The following is a 23,362-nucleotide window of genomic DNA, read 5'->3' on the forward strand; positions in this document are numbered from 1 at the left end:
CAAACAAAGACACTTTCCCCCCCTCTTAATGTCACACACACAACTATTTTGATAAACTAACTCACTGCGAGTGAATCACTTATTTGATGGTTTGTAGACATTTTCAAGTCCGTCATGTACAGAGTAGTCATTTATGTGTAGTTGGTGACTATTGTATGGTTATTTTGTGGCTATTAGTGTACCATCCTTGTTATTTGTTTTATTATGTTATATATGCCTAAGTGTCACGCCCTGACCATAGATTGCTTTGTATGTTTCTATGTTTTGTTTGGTCAGGGTATGATRTGGGTGGGCATTCTATGTTGTATGTCTAGGTTGTCTATTTCTGTGTTTGGCCTGGTGTGGTTCCCAATCAGAGGCAGCTGTCTATCGTTGTCTCTGATTGGGAGCTATACTTAGGTAGCCTGTTTTCCATTATGTGTTGTGGGTGATTGTTTTCTGTTTGTGCGTATTGCTTGCAGAACTGTTTCGTTTTCGTTCTCTCTTTATTAATTTTTGTCAATTCAGTGTTCAGTTTATTTTGTTTATTAAAATTAACACGTACCACGCTGCACCTTGGTCCTCCTCTCCTTCCACCAACGAGAATCGTTACACTAAGAGTATGGTTGATAAATCTGAATTTTAGAACTTGGTGTGATAACCATGCCGGTTGGTATAGTAAGGCAGCTCACATCTAGAATTAGATGATTTAGGCTACTTCCCACACACACTGGCATTTTATCAAACCTAAAACATGCATCATCATTACTGTGGTGATGACCGTTGTGCATATTTACCCGAATCTTAACATTTAGGCTAGTGATGAATTAGATCAACAACAAAAAAAGATCAGCAGCGTTGCCTCACTTGGAGCGGCCCCCATCATTGCGCTAAATGGTGCGGTCTGGTCTGGTTTGTGTGTCATGGAAAAACAGGCCACTGATGCATTGCACTGTGGCCCAGGGGCCAGTGGCAGTCCACATGACTGGATTGGTTCATGTCAAGTATTTATGTCACAGGGGGAAATACTTTTTCGACCTCGACCTATTCCATATGGTTATCTTCAACTTTATGGTAATGAGAAAAGGGGAGAGGGTGTGTGTGGAAGTGCTATACAAGGTGTATCTGACATGTAGAATTTCCCCAAAATAATTGTATTGGGGATTACTAGCCTGTATTTAATCATTCATACAGTAACTGTTCAGTTCTCATGGACCACTGTCCAAAACCTACAAGACAGCATATCTGTTATGTAATTGAATTTAATTCAGTTGCAGCAAGGCAACACACATGTGCTTCGCTTCATAACTAATGGAAGACTGCGTATGCCATTCACGCATGAGAGAATCTGCTCAGGGTAATCCAGCGTGAACTATCATAATGCTGTAATGCTGCAGCTTTAAGGGAGAATTCTGCCCTAACAATCCCATCATCAGAACACGAGATAATACAACAGAAATTACTCATTAATTGAATAGCCTGGGGCTAGAATTTACTGTAAACTACAGTACATGATTAATGCATATTATTGGCAAAGCCTTGTTTTGGACAGGTGCTTGAGTGATGGCTAGTAGGCCATTTGATTTCATAGTGTGACGTTCAAAGTTGGTGCTAGTATTTATAGGCCTGAAAATGTATTTTTGTCTCATCTGCTGCTCAAATGGTTGGGGAAAGTTACATGTGTTGTACAGTAGTGTTCCACAAACAGCTCATTGCTTCGATGTCCTGCATCATTGTTGTTACCATTGTGCAGCTAGGTGAAGGAGCAGGAGAAATGCTGACTTCCAACAGGTTTTCAAATTTTTTTGTGCCCATTTTCTTAGCGAAGCATCAGTAGTGCACCAGCACAGCCACTTATCGGTTCCTAGCTGTTCACGATTGATCCCTCTTTGCTTTCTGATGCAGTGGCCCGGAATGTGATGTTATTTCATTACTGAGGCAGAAGAGACGAGCTGGGTCCCAGCCCTGGGGGCATCTCTCTCTCCCTGACTTGGACAGGACCACAGTACGTGATAACAGCTGAATGGTTCAGGCAGGCTAGCTCAGTTAGTTGCCTATGGTAACTCTTGCTGGAGCGTGGAACAGACAGAGACTCTGGACTCTGGAGAAAGGAGTGAAGGAGTAAATATCCAGTAGAGCTGGTGAAAGGGTCGGTTTGGAGAGAGAGAGGAGGAGAGGAGAGGAAAACGAGGGCTGTTTCAAGGCCTGTCATTAGCTATGGACCCAGATGACAATGAACTTGGAGTGTTCACCGTCATTCAGTGAGTAGATAATTCAAGTCCTAGTACGCAGTTCTGTATTGTACTTTTGTAATGAACTAGCTGAATATTGGTTTGATTACATAACATTTTTATAATTTGGAATTTTAAAACATCAGTGTTAGTAATCAATGAATGCTGTATAGGATTAATTTCAGGATTGGGGATTGTGGATTTAGGATTGTGGATTAACCATAAATCCACTTCTGGTTGAAGTTATTTGCATAAAACATGTCACATCAAAGTTGTATGTCTTTTTAGTCTACAAATGCCAATGTAGGATAAGATGTATATTGTATACATGTAATTTCTCTCTAAATGTGATTAGACTATATGTGGATGCTGGGTATTGGTTGGCGATGACACAGTAATTGGCCATGTGATGATTGTACTTTCCACTGATGTTATGTAAATAGCTTGTATTGACAGATGGAACCTCCAAAACCCAAACACGCTTTACCCAGCATAGGATGGAATAATATTGGTCAGTGCCTCAAAGTTTTTTGGGAATTTTGGTTTATCCCTCTGAATAATTCCACTGTACTGTACATAATGTAATTGCCATGCGTACTGTACTATGTGACCTTATCTTGGATTAGCAGGGTGTTAACCTCTTTAATGTGAGCTTTGAACTTCTTAAGGTGTTTTACTAAAACTGATCAACTGAATCAAAATCAATTTTGACTTATTCTGTGATCTCAGCCAGGTTTCACTCCCCTTCTAATTCCAATTAGTCACACTGGTGAATATTCATGGTACATGCCATTAAAATGTGGAGCTTCCTGCTTACACTGTTTAATTCAGTGAATAAATCACCAGTGGCATGGGGATAATGAGGATGGCACAACTAGATCACAGACACACAAACAGATTGGCTAGGTTAAAGCACTGATGTGGCACACATATATGCATGCAGACAGGCAGCCAGCCAGGAAGGCAGACGAAAGCGCTCGCACACACACACGCAGAATGAGATGGACTGGGGGGCAGGGTGGTGTTAGTGGTCCATGTCAGAGTGCAGCTTGCTGTGACGGTTGCTGACACATACATCTGGTTGAGGGCCAGGGGCCAGCTGAGCCAGGTGAGGGCGAGAGGGCAGTCCAGCACCACTGACAGATTAACCTTGTACTGTATCTCTGCTGTGGGCTCCAACAAACTAACACACTCAACAGCACTGAGAAAATGCACCATGTACAAACAACCTATACTGTATATTTTCCTTCACAGTGATGCAGTATCGGTCTGAAATGTATATTTTGATATCTTGAATGGGAGGATATAAGGATATAAGAGTATGTGCTGCTGTCCTTAAATCATCACTCCGTACACTAAACTCCCGAAAGTGATTACTCCATAGCCTTCTGCTTATAAGTCTTTTAGCTTTCTTTCCGAGCAACTTGAGTTAAAGGTACAATACAGCCGTTTTTATCTCAATATCAAGTCATTTCTGGGTAACAATTAAGTACCTTTATTGTGATTGTTTTCAATTAAAATGAAACAAAATAAACAACAATAGCTTCTTAGCAGAGAGCAATTCCTCAAGCAAGAATTTTGCTAGGACTATCTGGGAGTGGTTTGAGTTGGGAGGGGAAAACTGAAAGTTAGCTGTTATTGGCAGAGAGGTTTGGAACTCTCTTTCTTATTGGTCTATTAACTMATTTACCGCATGAATGCCAAACCTCCCTCCCACCAAAACAGGCTGAAATTTCAGGCGGTCTTTCAAACAGCTCTTACACTAAAAGGGCATTATCATAATTTTAACAATTTCACAGTATTATTTCAACCTCATAGTGTGGAGATACATATAAAAACMCAGGGAAATCACGTTTTTGACTGCACTGGGCCTTTAAACTCTGGACTTGCAGAATTTAGCTAACCAAGGTTTGAATTCAGCTGTTTTTCAAACGAGCTCGGGGATAGAGGCAGCTATGTTAGGAATCAGAGGGTGAGCTTTGATTGGTTCAAGGCCTGGGCCACAGTCTCCTTAGATGTCCCTCCTGTCTGACCTTAATATCCTCTGCCACTCCCGCTGGCCTCTAGGCAAGGCAGCAGCCCAAATGGACAAACAGCCCAGAATACGCTGAGTCTCTCTTTCTCCACAACAGCCATGGGACAAGCAGACTGTCAGATATTTTCCACTCACTGATCTGATCTGGGTGTACTAGATGCCTTGGCTGTTTGGCAGTTAGGAGCATTGGGCCACTAACTGAAAGGTTGCTGGATCGAAATCCTTAGCCGACAAGGTAAAATCTGTCATTCTGCCCTTGAGCAAGGCAATTAACCCTAATTGCTTCATGGTCACCGTCAATAATGGCTAATCCCCTGGCTGTGACCCCACTCTCGACGATGTCTCAGGGTGAATGAAATACAGGTTACCCACTTGTACATACAGTGAAACAGGACTATATAAGTACACCCTAATTAAATAATAATACAATTATTACTATACATGATCTGCACCATATATGTCCATATTTTGTAAGATGGTTATACTGTACCTCCTATATTTCAGGCTGTTGTGCCTGTGAGCCTCTTATGTGTGTGATGCTGAGCTTTACAGATTGMTAAATTCTATTGACCAACCGTATGCAGGAGACAATATTTCCCCGTTTCCTTATTGGTTACTGATGAAGTTACAAAGTTGCAGAGAGTCAGCATTCCTGAGGCTCAAGGTCTCTACATGGTCAGTGGGGCATCAGGGATGTCTGAGTCTGACTGATCAACCACGCTTCTGCCTCACTGCCTTAAAGAGAGCAGCCAAATCATGAATCTGAATAGAGAGGGAGTGACAAGTTGCTTTATTGCACGGCTCACCAACAAAGGCACTCTAAGTCACTCTCTAGACGCTAACAAGCTGTGGCGTTTTAATATAGAATGGTTGCTGTGTGTCTGCAGGGAAATGGCTACAAATCATTGTTTTAAATGCCTTAGCCTGAGTATCCTAATATTATACTAAGAAATGTAAAACGCATTGTGTGTGTGATGATCACAGGAGAGARAGAGATCTGAATAGATTGCCTTTATTACCGAGGAGAGAAGACCATTTTATCAGGATGTCGGAGACAAGATGAGGCCGTATCAAACCCCATATATCACAGACGCCTTAATGATCTAAATTGCCTCTTGGTGCTTTTTGACAGAGGGACCTGGTCTGTAGACTCTGATTAATGAGGGGCGATTCTTCCTCAATTGGATAATAGACATTTGCTAATCTATCATTTGCATGTGAGACTGTAGAGTGGGCTGGCACTGGGGTCATTTGAGTGGGTTTGCAGGTGGCATTAGTTATGAAATAGGCTACATTCCTTTATATGTTTCCTTTGCTAATATCCTCACATCCATCAACATGATTCCACAGACCATATTGAAAATGGCTTTGAAAAGCAATGCCTTTACGTGATGTAAAATATGTCTTTCAGTCTAGCAATATGAAACATAGGAAACATTCAAACTTAAAATGTGAAATAACAGCTTCCTTGCTTGAAGAATGCAGTTGACATGCGTCTGAATAATTCAATGGCTATGAATCATAGGAGCGCCTCAGCCCTCCTCCCATCCCCGATCTTATCTGATCTTAAAWAAAAWAAAAAWWGTACATAATGTTTCTTATTACTTAAAAAAGCTTCTGGACATCAGAACAGCAATCACTAACCTCAATTTAGACGAAGACTTCTACTTTAATGAGTCTTCGACGCAGGGCATATTCCTCACTCCCGACCAGGCTYTATTCCCTCACACTCGGAAGAGATAATATACTATGCATAATATACTATGCTTCTCRGAGTCATGGCTGACCAAGGACATGGATAATATACAGTTAGCTGTATACAGAGCCACAGGTGACACAATCTCTATTGCACTGCGCACTGCCCTTTCCCACCTGGACAAAAGGAACACCTAAATGAGAATGCTGTTCATTGACAACAGCTCAGCGTTCAACTCCATAGTGCCCTCTAAGCTCATCACCAAGCTAAGGACCCTAGGATTRAACGCCTCCCTCTGTAACTGGATCCTGGACTTCCTGACGGGCCGCCTCCAGGTGGTGAGGGAAGGCAACAACACATCTGACAACACTGGGTACTCCTCAGGGGTGTGTACTTAGTCCCCTCCAGTACTCCCTGTTCACCCACAACTGCGTGGCAGCACACGACTCCAACACCATCATTAAATTTGCCGACGACACAACGGTGGAACAGCTTGTAGGGAGGAGGTCAAAGATCTGCCACTGTGGTGCCAGGACAACAACCTCTCCCTCAATGTGGGCAATACAAAGGTTCTTATCGTGGACTACAGGAAACGGAGGACCGAACACGCCCCCATTCACATCGGCGGGGCTATAGTGGAGTGGGTCAAGAGCTTCAAGTTACTCAGTGTTCACATCACTAAGAACCTACAGTGGCTTGCAAAAGTATTCACCCCCCTTGGCATTTTTCCTATTTTGTTGCCTGGAATTACAACCTGGAATTAAAATAGATTTTTTTGTGGTTTGTATCACTTGTTTCAAAACATGCCTACCACTTTGAAGATGCTAAATATTTTTTATTGTGAAACAAACAAGAAATAACAAAAAAAAAATAGAGGACATAAGCGTGCATGAATAGACAGCTAACTATTCATCTCCTTCAAGTTGGATGGGTTCCGCTGGTGYACAGCAATATTTAAGTCATACTACAGATTCTCAATTGGATTGAGGTCTGGGATTTGACTGCCATTCCAAGACATTTAAATGTTTCCCCTTAAACCACCCGAGTGTTGTTTTATCAGTATGCGTCGGGTCATTGTCCTGCTGGAAGGTGAACCTCCATCCCAGTCTCAAATCTCTGGAAAACAAACAGGTTTCCCTCAAGAATTTCCATGTATTTAGCGCCATCTATCATTCCTTCAATTCTGACCAGTTTCTCAGCCCCTGCTGATGAAAAACATCCCCACAGCATGATACTGCCACCACCATGCTTCACTGTGAGGATGGTGTTCTCGGGGTGTTGAGAGGTGTTTGGTTCGCGCCAGACATAGTGTTTTCCTTGATGGCCAAAAAGCTACATTTTAGTCTCATCTGAGCAGAATACCTCCTATGTTTGGGGAGTCTACCACATGCCTTTTGGTGAACACCAAACGTTTTTGCTTATTTTCTTCTTGAAGCAATGGCTTTTTTTCCCTGGCCTCTCTTCCGTAAAGCCCAGCTCTGTGGAGTGTACGGCTTAAAGTGGTCCTATGGACAGATACTCCAATCTCCGCTGTGGAGCTTTGCAGCTCCTTCAGGGTTATCTTTGGTCTCTTTGTTACCTCTCTGATTAATGCCCTCCTTGCCTGGTCCGTGAGTTTGTGGGCAGCCCTCTCTTGGCAGGTTTGTTGTGGTGCCATCTTCTTTCCATTTTTTTATTAATGGATTTAATGGTGCTCCGTGGGATGTTGAAAGTTTCGGATATTTTTTATAACCCAACCCTGATCTGTACTTCTCCACAACTTTGTCCCTGACCTGTTTGGAGAGCTCCTTGGTCTTCATGGTGCATCTTGCTTGGTGGTGCCCCTTGCTTAGTGGTGTTGCAGACTCTGGGGCCTTTCAGAACAGGTGTATATATTGAGATCATGTGACACTTAGATTGCACACAGGTGGACTTTATTTAACTAATTATGTGACTTCTGAAGGTCATTGGTTGCACCAGATCTTATTTAGGGTCTTCATAGCAAAGGGGGTGAATACACATGCACGTACCACTTTTTWATTTTTTTWATTTTTATGTAACAGGTTAAAAAAATGTTCACTTCATCAATTTTGACTATTTTGTGTATGTCCATTACATGAAATCCAAATAAAAATACATTTAAATTACAGGTTGTATGAATATTTTTGCTACGCTGCATCATGGTCCGAACACCAATACAGTAAAGAAGAGKGCATGACAATGCCTCTTCCCCCTCAGGAGGCTCAAAATATTCAGTATGGGCGCTCARATCCTCAAAAAGTTATAGCACTGCACCATTGGGAGCATCTTGATTGACTGCATCACCACTTGGTATGGCAACTGCTCGGCATCAGACTGCAAAGCACTATAATAAAGGAATAATAGTAGTGCATACGGCCCAGTACATTAATGGGGCCGAACTCCCTGCCATCCAGGACCTCTATAGCAGGTGGTGTCAGAGGAAGGCCCTAAAACTTGTCAAAGACTCCAGCCACCAAAGTCATAGACTGTTCTCTCTGCTACCGCAATGCAAGTGGTGCCGGATTGCCATGTCTGGGACCAAAAGGTTACTGAACAGCTTCTACCCAAAGCCATAATACTGGCCACACTGACTGTTTACAATGACCCCCTTAATTTTAATTATTTGTATAATTTTTATTGCACTGGCTCTATTTACACTCACACATACTACACTGACACTGACACACACACACACACACACACACACACTATAACACTCACACACACAACACACATACACACGCACACAGAAAAACTTTATCACTCTTTACACACACTGCTGTTATTCTGTTTATTATCTATCCTGATTACCTCAACTACCTCGTACCCCTCGGTACTGGAATTCATTGTATATAGCCTCGTTACTGTTATTTTATTGATACTATTTCAAGGTTCTTTTTTAAATATATATTCTTATATTTAAGCATTTCACAGTTAAGTCTACACCTTTTGTATTCGGCGCATGTGACCAATAAAAATTTGATTTGATTTGAATAGGTTAGCTGCCCTGCATACTGCCGTTTAACATAGCATTACAGCTCTGCGGTCTGTACACAAAAAAAACGATTTCAGTGGGATTTACAATAAAGGAATAATGTCCTAGGTGTTTTGACTGAAATAATGAAATCAATGTGTGTCCTCTCAAATGGCCATGTCAAGTTGTTTGGAGATGTGGTTATGTGAGCTGGTGTCGAGGGTGGATGGTGGAGACCTTAGCTATACAACCACTGAAGAGAATGACAGGGTCCTTTTCCCTTCTCTGCCTGCAGCTAGTCCTTCTGCTCCTCTATGGCCTTGGTGTTCATGTATTGTTTTACAATCATTCTCTCTCTCTCTCTCTCTCTCTCTCTCTCTTCTCTCCCTCTCTCTCTCTCTCTCTCTCTCTCTCTCTCTCTCTCTCTCTCTCTCTCTCTCTCTCTCTCTCTCTCTCTCTCTCTCTCTCTCTCTCTCTCTCTCTCTCTCTCTCTCTCTCTCTCTCTCTCTCTCTCTCTCTCTCTCTCTTCTCTCTCTTCTCTCTCCCCTTTCACCTCATTTCACCCTGCCACGACCACCTCGTTTCCCTGCTGAGCAACACCCACGCTGCTGCTGTGATCTCTCCTCCTTCCTCCATACTTTCATTCTCAAAACACAACACATGATGGTGGGAATTGATGAGACTGCCCTTTGCAGAGGAGAGGAGGAATTCAAGGAACAGGCTCCATCCATCAGCAGTGATTTGTGTGCCCTACAACCCCAGCGTCCCCCTACAGCCTACCCTCTCTTTCTCGCTCTCTCCCTCTCTCTTGCACTCTCTCTCTCCCCCCTCTCACTCAGCCCCTCGCTCTATGCCTCTCTCTCTCTCTCTCTCTCTCTCTGTGTCTCCCATCGCTTTCCCTCTCGCTGTGTCTCTTCAAAGCTGTTTTTACTGCACGGCCCCTGCACATCATTCCACTGCGATGGAAATTAAATGAAGGTGGCTTAACGCAGCTGAATGGAGGCATGCTTTGAAGGATGTAGCCGGGTGAAGCGCCACTGCCAGATTCTTTTCCAGGGGCGGTGGATTTGTGCTGCTGAGGCGAGGACACAGCAATCACTCAGGCATGCAGAAGCCCTGACAAGAGAACTAATCTCTCCACCTGACTTGTGGAAGCTCCAGATTTTTTCTCCCTGCATTATTTATCCCCAGTGCTAAAGACAGTGGCACAATGGAGCCAGCAACGTGAAGTAGATGGTCGATTTGTAGTCTTGGAAGGACTGACCATAGTCTGCTGCGCACATGGATGTGTTTAGCTTTGTGAAGATGCCAAAGCTGTCAGGGTGAGTCGGATGGATGCTGTTGAATTTGCCTGTCTGCTTCGATGCCACTTGTGTAATAGGTGGTGGTGCATACTTTACCCACAGGTATGATTTACAGAGAAACGTGGGATTTAACAAGCACCATTTAGAATGGAATCTGGTGTAATGATTGTAGAAACGGCACATACTGTTAAAGGATTATTGTAATGACAGTCTGAGTGCTGTCGCATGCAATTCACACGAGAGAGAGAGAGAGAGACTGAGAGAGTGAGACAGTGAGAGAGTGAGAGATAAGGGGGAGTGTTGTGGTTGAAGTGATGTGGTCCATGTGTGTAAACTTAATGAGGTGCTTTGCTCAGAATGTGAATATATGGTCAGGTTTTAATCTTGCATTACACTGACTCTGTTGCATATGTACTGGAGTGTTTTATGGTGGGGTTTATAGCATACGCACACACCCATGAATAAGTGGGTGTCAGCGACACTGAACTGAAAATCATATTTTGGTTGATGTTTAATTGGATGAATCAGATAGTTGTCTTTTTTCAATGGAATATTAGATATTTATACAGGAGTGTTTATAAAGTTGTATTTTGTAATGGATAAAACGTAAAATAATGACAAAGATATGATGATAGTAATTAGACATGAGTGAATACTGAATAAGTGTATATTTAGCTCGAGGTTCTTATAGATTGAACTGAGGAAACATTTGTTAATGATTGCAATGACTTTTCAGTTGTGTGCTATGAGGCAGAAATCTTGCCATGTTGTGTTATTTTAAGCCTACTATTTACATATACTGTTGTCAGCATCTAGCAGACAACAATTCAATATGATATGAAGTGTGTTCAGCCCCCAGGGTGAGTTGCCAATCTATATTGTCAATGCTGTTGCATCTGATTAGGTTGCAGCTTGATCATGTCACCACATTACTTGCACATATGTAATTTACAAAACTCAACTACAGTGCCATGCAGTTATAACTAGGCTATGCAGCATMAAATGAGAGGAAAGGTGACTGGAATCTGTATGTCTGTCTGTATATTGTAAAAATTCTGAGTAAGATGAAAGGTTTCCCAGACCCTTTGCCTCTGTTGAATCTGGTTCAATCTGCAACACTGCATGTCTATGGCTGTGACATCAGTTTATCATCTAACCTCATATCACATTAAATGTCACATTTTCCTGATAAACAAACACGTGTGATGTCAAGTGTCTCAATGAAAGACTTATAAACTCAGCAAAAAAAGAAACGTMCTCTCACTGTCAACTGCGTTTATTTTCAGCAAACTTAACATGTGTAAATATTTGTATGAACATAACAAGATTCAACAACTGAGACATAAACTGAACAAGTTCCACAGACATGTGACTAACATAAATGGAATAATGTGTCCCTGAAGAAAGGGGGGGTCAAAATCAAATTTAACAGTCAGTATCTGGTGTGGCCACCAGATGCATTAAGTACTGCAGTGCATCTCCTCCTCACGGACTGCCCCAGATATGCCAGTTCTTGCTGTGAGATGTTACCCCACTCTTCCACCAAGGCACCTGCAAGTTCCTGGACATTTCTGGGGGGAATGGCCCTAGCCCTCACCCTCCGATCCAACAGGTCCCAGACGTGCTCAATGGGATTGAGATCAGGGCTCTTCGCTGGCCATGGCAAACACTGACATTCCTGTCTTGCAGGAAATCATGCACAGAATGAGCAGTAGGGCTGGTGGCATTGTCATGCTGAAGGGACATGTCAGGATGAGCCTGCAGGAAGGGTACCACATGAGGGAGGAGGATGTATTCCCTGTAACGCACAGCGTTGAGATTGCCTGCAATGACAACAAGCTCAGCCCGATGATGCTGTGACACACCGCCCCAGACCATGACGGACCCTCCACCTCCAAATCGATCCCGCTCCAGAGTACAGGCCTCGGTGTAAAGCTCATTCCTTCGACGATAAACGTGAATCCGACCATCACCCCTGGTGAGACAAAACTGCGACTCGTCAGTGAAGAGCACTTTTTGCGTCAGTGAAGAGTCCTTTCTGGTCCAGCGACGGTGGTTTTGTGCCCATAGGCGACGTTGTGGCCAGTGATGTCTGGTGAGGACCTACCTTACAACAGGCCTACAAGCCCTCAGTCCAGCCTCTCTCAGCCTATTGCGGACAGTCTGAGCACTGATTGAGGGATTGTGCGTTCCTGGTGTAACTCAGGCAGCTGTTGTTGCCATCCTGTACCTGTCCCACAGTAGAAAGGCCTCTTTAGTGTCCTAAGTTTTCATAACTGTGACCTTAATTGCCTACCGTCTGTAAGCTGTTAGTGTCTTAATGACTGTTCCACAGGTGCATGTTCATTAATTGTTAATGGTTCATTGAACAAACATGGGAAACAGTGTTTAAACCCTTACCAATGAAGATCTGTGAAGTTATTTGTATTTTTACGAATATTCTTTGAAAGACAGGGTCCTGAAAAAGGGATATTTCTTTTTTTTGCTGAGTTTAGGATGATTCCCAGAAATATGTCCATACCTGTTGAATGACAAATGAAAAGCAAGTTATTAAATCAATGGCAATGACTTCTACAAGGGATGACTAAAGATTATCTCAAGTCATTTTTGTGCAAGTTAGTTGATTTACCAAATCACTGAATATCTAGATCTGTATCTATTTTATTCTGAATATAACCATAAACAAAACGTTGCTGTGTGTTTTGGGGAACACCATGTAAATGTCTTATTTGGAACGAAGGAGGACAGGCCTGTTACTTTAAATGATGTCACTGTTTCTCCACACTGTTGTCTTTCCATGGCAGTGAATGTTTATGATGTTGCTGCTGTTGGGGCATTAACGTCAGTGCACCGCTGTCACTGTTAATAATGAAGCCTATGATTGTGTTCTTACTGTAGTGCTACACAGGCTTCCTCTACTGCCAGCCTGCATTGCAGGCTAGCTGTCCACCCTGTAGTTATCTTATGATGGCAAATGGAATGTTTTGAATGTAATAAATAGACTGTATGTGTTTCAGAGATCCAGGAGAATACAGATCTCTTTTATATTTGGCTCTGCCTCATGCCTACCGACACCCTGTCGTCTCAGCTGTCACACAGAAGAGCTTGTTCCAGCCTTGTTTTTCTCTCACCGCAGCAATGGCACCTTTCTTGTGCAAATGTCTCTAAAACACATGGCTAACATGTAATCATCTTTTGTGTGAGGGAAAGCTTTGTTTACATTTTTTTAATCATTATGTGAAGGATACTGAAACACATAGTATCCCTTTTGATCGTTTTTTTATTCGATAACTACAGATGTAGGATCTTGTTGGTGCAATAATCTTGCACCAACAGGAAATGTGGATTATAATTAATGGACATTTTTGTACGGGTTGACACCCTTTTCTTAAGTGAAAATCAAGTCTGAAATTTCAAAGTGGAAATGACAAAATTCAAAATACTTTTTAAATGTCAAATACATTACAGGCTTTGAATGTCCTTCATTGCAGGAAAGTTCTCCTACAACAGGGGCTAATCAAATGAATAACCTACATCTGTACATTATGGGTGTAAGTCTTGTTTTACCACAGTATGAGGGTTAAGTAGGAAGGCCAATCTGTAAGAACAGGACCAGCAATTATTACTCTTCTGGGGGGTTCACAAGCCCAGCTATGTAAACCAGGTAAGGAGGATATAAAAAGTGAGCGCTACGGTGTGTCTGTCCATTGCTGTACTATGAAGGTGGTAAAATACACTTTTTTGCAGTCAAAGTTTCACCAGGTTTCTACAGCCTCAGATATTTATCACTTACAAATAAACACTCCTCAAAGCTTAAAAACTCTGTTCAACATAAAAAGATACATTTTTACAAAATGCCCCAAACAGATTTTAACTTATTGACAGGTATATGCAAAACTAGTTGGATCCAGCCAGCATGTCTTTATGGTAAAAGCTCATTTCATTTGGTTTATGAAAAGTCATATAAAAAGAAGCACTTGGGCGGAAGTATGTAATGGCATGTTTAACGCATGATTCCCCCATGCCTGTGAGTTAAAAAAATAAAAATGAAGCGCTCTGTCTAAAATAGAAGTTGTGAGTATACTGTAATGAGATTATAATTCAGAACCAGTGGTTGTTTGGCTTAAAGCATATTTACTCTCTAGAAGCATGAAGCCAAAGCCTACTTAAAAACAAAGCTACTGTATGTTGAATATTTAGACAACTAGACATGAACGCTTACAGCACTTGAGTACTTTCTGTTGTTTTACTCAATTTTCTTCTAGGCCTTCACCATTAAAGCTTTAGATAATGACATTCATCAAATCAGTTTGCCTAGGTCAAGCCCATTTTACCTATCCAGTTTCCACATACATAACTCACTGGACTGGACAACATTTGATTACCCTGAATATTTATTAGAGTACAAGGGAGGAGGTCTGTTTTAGAAATGGGGGGCCTCTTGGGGACAAGTATGGTGGAGATGGCATGGTAGAGGATCCAGCTGGCTTGTGAAAAGAGAGAGAGAGAAAGAAAGAGAGTGAGAGAGAAAAAAGGAACGTTGAGAAAGAGAACTGGAAAAAGAGAGGTTTCAGGCAATCATTTGTTTTCTTCTCTTGCTTTAAAGCTTGTGCATGAATGCAGCACTGCAATAATGTACAGTAGAATTCAAAGGCAACCCTGTGGCCAAGGGGAATTGGGTTTGTTTAAGACTTAACATGAGCATTGGGGGGTGAAAGGGTCTGGACAGTGTTTATACTGTACAGAACGAAAGGGTCTGGGGAGAGGTTATACTGTACAGTATGAAAGGGTCTGGGGAGGGTTTATACTGTACAGAACGAACGAGTCTGGGGAGAGGTTATACTGTACAGTATGAAAGGGTCTGGGGAGGGTTTATACTGTACAGAATGAAAGGGTCTGGGGAGAGGTTATACTGTACAGTATGAAAGGGTCAGGACAGGGTTTTAACTGTACAGTATGAAAGGGTCTGGGGAGGGTTTATACTGTACAGTATGAAAGGGTCTGGGGAGGGTTTATACTGTACAGTATGAAGAGGTTCTGGGGAGGGTTTATACTGTACAGTATGAAAGGGTCTGGGAGGGTTTATACTGTACAGGTATGGAAAGGGTCTGGGGAGGGTTTATACTGTACAGTATGAAAGGAAGTGAACTATGGAAATATACACAGTGTCGTAATAGTATCTTTGTAGAGTATTTCAATATTTTCTTTATTATAGCATACGACTTGTGATTTGTTTATAACATGCTGTTACATACGTTGATACAGTTTATACTGTAAGTACAGCAAAGTACTGCCATGGTGGTTTGAGTGGTGTGTGTGTGCCTGGCAATAGTATAATACATTTCTGTGTGTGTGTGTATGTGCGTCTGTCTACAACTGATTTCCAATTATATTCCACAGCATTTCTCAACAGGAAACATTCAGAAACTCCAAGCCTTCTGTGTAGCTTCCCACTGCCAGTTGCAATGGGATAGTGCATTTTATTAGTTGTACAGTACCGATAATATTTATAAAGAATACACATACACTGCCTTTCAAAAGTTTGGGGTCACTTAGAAATGTCTTTGTTTTAGAAAGAAAGCAAATTTTTTTGTCCATTAAAATAACATCAAATTAATCAGAAAAACAGTGTAGACATTGTTAATGTTGTAAATGACTATTGTAGCTGGAAACGGCAGATTTCTTTATGGAATATCTACATAGGAGTACAGAGGTCCATTATCAGCACACATCACTCCTGTGTTCCAATGGCACGTTGTGTTAGCTAATCCAAGTTCGTCATTTTGAAAGGCTAATTGATCAAGGGAGAAAATCATTTTGCAATTATGATGGCACAGCTGAAAACTGTTGTCCTGATTAAAGAAGCAAAAAAACTGGCCTTCTTTAGACTAGTTGAGTATCTGGAGCATCAGCATTTGTGGGTTCGATTACAGGCTCAAAATGGATAGCAACAAAGAACTTTCTTCTGAAACTCGTCAGTCTTTTCCTGTTCTGAGAAATGAAGACTATTACATTTGAGAAATTGCCAAGAAACTGAAGATATCGTACAATGCTGTGTACTACTCCCTTCACACAACAGCGCAAACTGGCCCTAACCAGAATAGAAAGAGGAGTGGGAGGCCCCGGTGCACAACTGAGCAAGAGGACAAGTACATTACAGTGTCTAGTTTGAGAAACAGACGCCCTACAAGTCCTCAACTGGCAGCTTCATTAAATAGTACCTGCAAAACACCAGTCTCAACGTCAACAGTGAAGAGGCGACTCCGGGATGCTGGCCTTCTAGGCAGAGTTCCTCTGTCCAGTGTCTGTGTTCTTTTGCCATCTTAATATTTTATTTTATTGGTCAGTCTGAGATATGGATTTTTCTTTGCAACTCTGCCTAGAAGGCCAGCATCCCGAAGTCTGATCAATTTKATGTTATTTTAATGGACAAAAAAATGCTTTTCTTTCAAAAACAAGGAAATTTAGAAGTGACGCCAAACTTTTGAACGGTAGTATAAGTAGAAGCAGATCAGCCTATGGTTTATATAACATAGGACACACATTCGCACTGGAACTGGTGCAGACAGACACAGTTCCTCCCAGGCTAAATGAGGAAGAACATCTCTATTTGATTATGTTCTGGCTCTCCCTGAATAACATGTAGACAGTGTTCAGACAAAGAGCCAGCAGGATTTCAACCACACTCACAACAACAATACTCAGATCTTGGCGGGTGGTTTAATTCCCAGATGTCAATTCTTCTCAACACAGAGGAGATTAGCTACGACGTAAAATACCCTATAGAGAAATGGTAGAGAGAGAGAGAGAGACTGCCTGCCATAACGTAGTAGTTTCCCATGGCAACAACATCAGCACTTACAAATAGGGGAATGTAATATTCAGCTCTTTTTAAATAATGGTAAAATATGGATAGACGGTCTTGCCCAGCAGCAGAATCCAATGCACGGCGCTAGATACCGATACTCTCCCTCCTTACTGTATGGACAACAACTGTGAAATGTTCACACCACTCTGGGGTCTGGATTTGGCTCCATTTACTGTGTTAATTATTCTCTCCTCCTGCTGATCATTTTGCACGTGTGATGTAGGTGGTTTACACCATTTTGTTACCTTTACATATGCCAAATAAACAGTGAGAGATGCTACACAACATGGACCTGTTAAATGGCTCACTATGACAGTGGTTCTACATTTCTGTTGCATGACAAGTATTCAAGTGTAGCATTCATACTTTTGGCTTGAAATGATGCAATGTTTTCATGGGTTCTCCTTCAAAATCAAATTAAATTGTATTTGTCACATACACGTGTTTAGCAGATGTTATTGCTGGTAATCAGGCCTACTACTGCTGTGTCGTCTGCAAATGTGATGATGGGTGAACAGTCATGATGAACAGGGAGTACAGGTTGGGGCTGAGCACGCATCCTTGTGGGTCCCCACTTTTAAGGATCAGCGAAGTGGAGATGTTTAATCATACCTTCACCATCTGTGGGCAGCCCGTTAGGAAGTCCAGGATCCAGTTGCACAGGGCACGGCCAAGAGCTTAATGATGAGCTTGGAGGGTACTATGGTGTTGAATGCTGAGCTGTAGTCAATGAACAGCATTCTTACATACAGTTGAAGTCGGAAGTTTACATACACTTAGGTTGGAGTCATTAAAACTCATTTTTCAACCACTCCACAAATTTCTTGTTAACAACATGTTTGTCATTTTTCCAACAACTGTTTACAGACAGATTATTTCACTTATTATTCACTGTATCACAATTTCAGTGGGTCAGAAGTTTACATACACTAAGTTGAGTGTGCCTTTAAACAGCTTGGAAAATTCCAGAAAATAGTCATGGCTTTAGAAGCTTCTGATAGGCTAATTGACATAATTGGAGTAAATTAGAGGTGTACCTGTGGATGTATTTTCAAGGCCTACCTTCAAACTCAGCGCCTCTTTGCTTGACATCACTGGAAAATCTAAAGAAATCAGCCAAGACCTCAGAAAAAGTATTGTAGACCTCCACAAGTCTGGTTCACCCTTGGAACAAATTTCCAAATGCCTGAAGGTACCACGTTCATCTGTACAAACAATAGTACGCAAGTATAAACACCATGGACCACGCAGCCGTCATACCTCTCAGGAGGAGACGCGTTCTGTCTCCTAGAGATGAACGTACTTTGGTGGGCAAAAAGTGCAAATCAATCCAGAACAACAGCAAAAGGACCTTGTGAAGATGCTGGAGGAAGCAGGTACAAAACTATCTATATCCACAGTAAAACGAGTCCTATATTGATAACATGAAAGGCAACTCAGCAAGGATGAAGCATTGCTCCAAAACCGTCATAAAAAAAGACAGACTACGGTTTGCAACTGCACATGGGGACAAAGATCATACTTTTTGGAGAAATGTCCTCTGGTTTGATAAAACAAATAGAACTGTTTGGCCATAATAACCATCGTTATGTTTGGAGGAAAAAGGGGGAGGCTTGCAAGCCGAAGAACACCATCCCAACCGTGAACCACAGGGGTGGCAGCATCATGTTGTGGGGGTGCTTTGCTGCAGAAGGACTGGTGCACTTCACAAAATAGATGGCATCATGAGAAAGGAAAATTATGTGGATATATTGAAGCAACATCTCAAGACATCAGTCAGGAAGTTAAACCTTGGTCGCAAATGGGTCTTCCAAATGGACAATGACCCCAAGCATACTTCCAAAGTTGTGGCAAAATGGCTTAAGGATAACAAAGTCAAGGTATTGGAGTGGCCATCACAAAGCCCTGACCTCAATTCTATAGAAAATTTGTGGACAGAACCGAAAAAGCGTGTGCGAGCAAGGAGGCCAACAATCCTGACTCAGTTACACCAGCTCTGTCAATTCACCCAACTTATTGTGGGAAGCTTGTGGAAGGCTACCCAAAATGTCATCAGTCATCAGCCACCTCTAGCATGGACAACTCTCGCCAGTCTGCACAGCGTGACTTAAACCAGAGCAAATCTGACTTATTTTTCTCCATATCTCCAGATTCCTACTGCAAGCTCTGAACCTTTTTTTTCTTCACCTGGATCATCGCAGCTAGCTAGCTGCTATTCGAGTGGCCACTCCTAGCTAGCGTCACTGTCCCGAAGCAAGAACCAATTAGCCTGGAGCTAGCCTTGCTAGACCCATCTCCCGGTTAGCCAAAGAGGTCCATCAGCCACTACTTGGGCTACAATACCTATTTTGCCCACTGGCTTGGACCCCCGCCAACTCATCACGACTGGACCACCGACGTGATTCGCCCGATGGGGTTTTTCTCAACTGGCTCAGCCGTCGCTTCGTCCCCTGAAATCCCATCCGCTAGCATGCTAGCCGCGGCCTGCTAGCTGTCCAGAGCACATCGGACTGTTAGCTTAAGAGGCCCACCGTACAAATTCTTTGGCCACTATACCTATTCTGCCAATTGGCCTGGTTTACCACACGGAGCCCTGCTGATCCGTCTGCTGACACAACAGCATGAGGGGGCCACAACAGACTTTCTTCCGTCGCGACGTCCCTCCAAGGCCCTTCTGTTAGCTTGCTARCCCCGGCCTGCAAGCTGCCTGAAGCCACTCACTGGATTGCTATGATCACTCGGCTACGCATGCCTCTCGCTAACGCCAATATGCCTTGTCCATTGCTGTTTTGGTTAGTATTTCTTGCTTTATTTTGCTGTAGAGCCTCTAGCCCTGCTCAATATGACTTATTGAACACTTTAGTTCCACCTACCACACATGCGGTGATATCACCTGGTTTAAATGATATTTCTAGGGACAATATCTCTTTCATCGAGACTCTATGCACAGGTTTACCCTCACTGTATCCACATCCTACCATACCTTTGTCTGTACATTAAGCCTTGAATCTATTCTACCGTGCCCAGAAATCTGCTCCTTTTACTCTCTGTTCTGAACGTACTAGACAACCAGTTATTTTAGACTTTAGCCGTACCCTTATCTTACTCCTCCTCTGTTCCTCTGGTGATGTGGAGGTTAATCCAGGCCCTGCAGTGCCTAGCTCCACTCCCATTCCCCAGGCGCTATCATTTGTTGACTTCTGTAACCATAAAAGCCTTGGTTTCATTCATGTTAACATTAGAAGCCTCCTCCCTAAGTTTGTTTTACTCACTGCCCTAGCACACTCTGCCAACCCGGATGTACTAGCCGTGTCTGAATCCTGGCTCAGGAAGACCACCAAAACCCCTGAAATTTCCATCCCTAACTGTAATATTTTCCGACAAGATAGAACTGCCAAAGGGGGCGGTGTTTCAATCTACTGCAGAGATAGCCTGCAGAGTTCTGTCTTACTATCCAGGTCTGTACCCAAACAATTCGAGCTTCTACTTTTAAAAATCCAACTTTCCAGAAACAAGTCTCTCACCGTTGCCGCTTGCTATAGACCACCCTCTACACCATATGTGAACTGATTGCCCCCCATATATCTTCAGAGCTCGTGCTGCTAGGTGACCTAAACTGGGACATACTTAACACCCCGGGCATCCTACAATCTAAGCTTGATGCCCTCAATCTCTCACAAATTATCAATGAACCCACCAGGTACAACCCCAAATCCGTAAACACGGGCACCCTCATAGATATCATCCTAACCAACTTGCCCTCCAAATATATCTCTGCTGTTTTCAACCAAGATCTCAGTGATCACTGCTCATTGCCTGTATCCGTAATGGGTCTGCGGTCAAACAACCACCCCTCATCACTGTCAAACGCTCCCTAAAACACTTCAGCGAGCAGACCTACCTAATTGACCTGGCCCGGGTATCCTGGAAGGATATTGACCTCATCCCGCCAGTAGAGGATGCCTGGTCATTCTTTAAAAGTGCCTTCCTTTCAAAAAATKTAGAACCAGGAACAGATATAGCCCTTGGTTCTCTCCAGACCTGACTGCCCTTGACCAGCACAAAAACATCCTGTGGCGTTCTGCAATAGCATCGAATAGCCCCCGTGATATGCAACATTTCAGGGAAGTTAGGAACAAATATACACAGGCAGTTAGGAAAGCTAAGGCTAGCTTTTCAAGCAAAAATGTGCATCCTGTTGCACAAACTCAAAAATGTTCTGGGACACTGTAAAGTCCATGGAGAATAAGAGCAACTCCTCCCAGCTGCCCACTGCACTGAGGCTAGGAAACACTGTCACCACCGATAAATCCACTATAATTGAGAATTTCAATAAGCATTTTTCTACGGCTGGCCATGCTTTCCACCTGGCTACCCCTACCCCGGTCAACAGCCCTGAAATCCCCACAGAAACTCACCCAAGCCTCCCCAYTTCTCCTTCACCCAAATCCAGATAGCTGATGTTCTGAAAGACCTGTAAAACCTGGACCCCTACAAATCAGCCGGGCTAGACAATCTGGACCCTCTCTTTTTAAAATTATTTGCCGAAATTGTTGCAACCCCTATTACTAGCCTGTTCAACCTCTCTTTCGTATCGTCTGAGATTCCCAAAGATTGGAAAGATGTCGCGGTCATCGCCCTGTTCAAAGGGGGAGACACTCTAGACCCAAATTGCTACAGACCTATATCTATCCTACCCTGCCTTTCTAAGGTCTTCGAAAGCCAAGTTAACAAACAGATTACCGACCATTTCGAATACCACTGTACCTTCACCGCTATGCAATCTGGTTTCAGAGCTGGTCATGGGTGCACCTCAGCCACGCACAAGGTCCTAAACGATATCATAACCTCCATCGATAAGAGACATTACTGTGCAGCCGTATTTATCGACCTGGCCAAGGCTTTTGACTCTTTCAAACACCACATTCTTATCGGCGTACTCAACAGCCTTGGTTTCTCAAATGACTGCCTCGCCTGGTTCACCAACTACTTCTCTGATAGAGTTCAGTGTGTCAAATCGGAGGGCCTGTTGTCCGGACCTCTTGCAGTCTCTATGGGGGTGCCACAGGGTTCAATTCTTGGGCCGACTCTTTTCTCTGTATACATCAATGATGTCGCTCTCGCTACTGGTGATTCCCTGATCCACCTCTACGCAGATGACACCATTCTGTATACTTCTGGCCCTTCTTTGGACACTGTGTTAAATAACCTCCAGACGAGCTTCAATGCCATACAACTCTCCTTCCGTGGCCTCCAACTGCTCTTAAATGCAAGTAAAACTAAATGCATGCTCTTCAACCGATCGCTGCCCGCACCTGCCAGCCCGTCCAGCATCACTACTCTGGACGGTTCTGACTTAGAATATGTGGACAACTACAAATAGATAGGTGTCTGGCTAGACTGTAAACTCTCCTTCCAGACTCACATTAAGCATCTCCAATCCAAAATTAAATCTAGATTCGGCTTCCTATTTTGCAACAAAGCATCCTTCACTCATGCTGCCAAATATGCCCTTGTGGAACTGACCATCCTACCAATCCTCAACTTCGGCGATGTCATCTATAAAATAGGCTCTATTACTCTACTCAACAAACTGGATGCAGTCTATCACAGTGCCATCCGTTTTGTCACCAAAGCCCCATATACTACCCACCACTGCAACCTGTACGCTCTCGTTGGCTGGCCATCACTTCATACTCGTCGCCAATCCCACTGGCTCCAGGTATATCTCACTGGTCACCCCCAAAGCCAATTCCTCTTTTGGCCGCCTTTCCTTCCAGTTCTCTGCTGCCAATGACTGGAACGAACTGTAAAAATCACTGAAGTTGGAGACCCATATCTCCCTCACTAGCTTTAAGCATCAGCTGTCATAGCAGCTCACAGATCACTGCACCTGTACATAGCCTGTAAACAGCCCATCCAACTACCTCATCCCCATAATATATTTATTTATTTATCTTGCTCCTTTGCACCCCAGTATCTCTACTTGCACATTAATCTTCTGCACATCTACCATTCCAGTGTCTAATTGCTATATTGTAATTATTTCGCACACCATGGCCTATTTCTTGCCTTACCTCACTTATCTTACCTCATTTGCACTCACTGTATATATATTTTTCTTTTCTCTACTGTATTATTGACTGTATGTTTGTTTATTCCATGTGTAACTCTGTATTGTTGTATGTATCGAACTGCTGTGCTTTATCTTGGTCAGGTCGCAGTTGTAAATGACAACTAGCCTACCTGGTTAAATAAAGGTTAAATATATATAT

At 42.8% G+C, this 23,362-nt stretch overlaps 1 protein-coding gene across 3 annotated transcripts in view; it reads left to right on the forward strand.

The window, feature by feature from the left end:
* The first annotated feature begins 657 nt into the window (after nucleotides 1-657).
* The window catches only part of LOC111959492 (FERM and PDZ domain-containing protein 4-like), a 54,092-nt gene continuing 31,387 nt past the window's right edge, over nucleotides 658-23,362 (forward strand). Inside the window, exon 1 of one of the 3 annotated variants that reach the window (XM_023981104.2) lies at nucleotides 658-2,240. In XM_023981104.2, coding sequence (XP_023836872.1) covers nucleotides 2,197-2,240 — 44 coding nt within the window. In that variant the 5' untranslated portion in view covers nucleotides 658-2,196. Of the gene's footprint in view, nucleotides 2,241-9,815; nucleotides 10,238-23,362 lie in introns of those variants that run through there. The other 2 variants (XM_070437652.1, XM_023981105.3) reach the window with 2 other exon arrangements.

This window comes from Salvelinus sp. IW2-2015, linkage group LG36 (genome assembly GCF_002910315.2).
Source record: "Salvelinus sp. IW2-2015 linkage group LG36, ASM291031v2, whole genome shotgun sequence".
Taxonomy (NCBI): Eukaryota; Metazoa; Chordata; class Actinopteri; order Salmoniformes; family Salmonidae; genus Salvelinus; species Salvelinus sp. IW2-2015.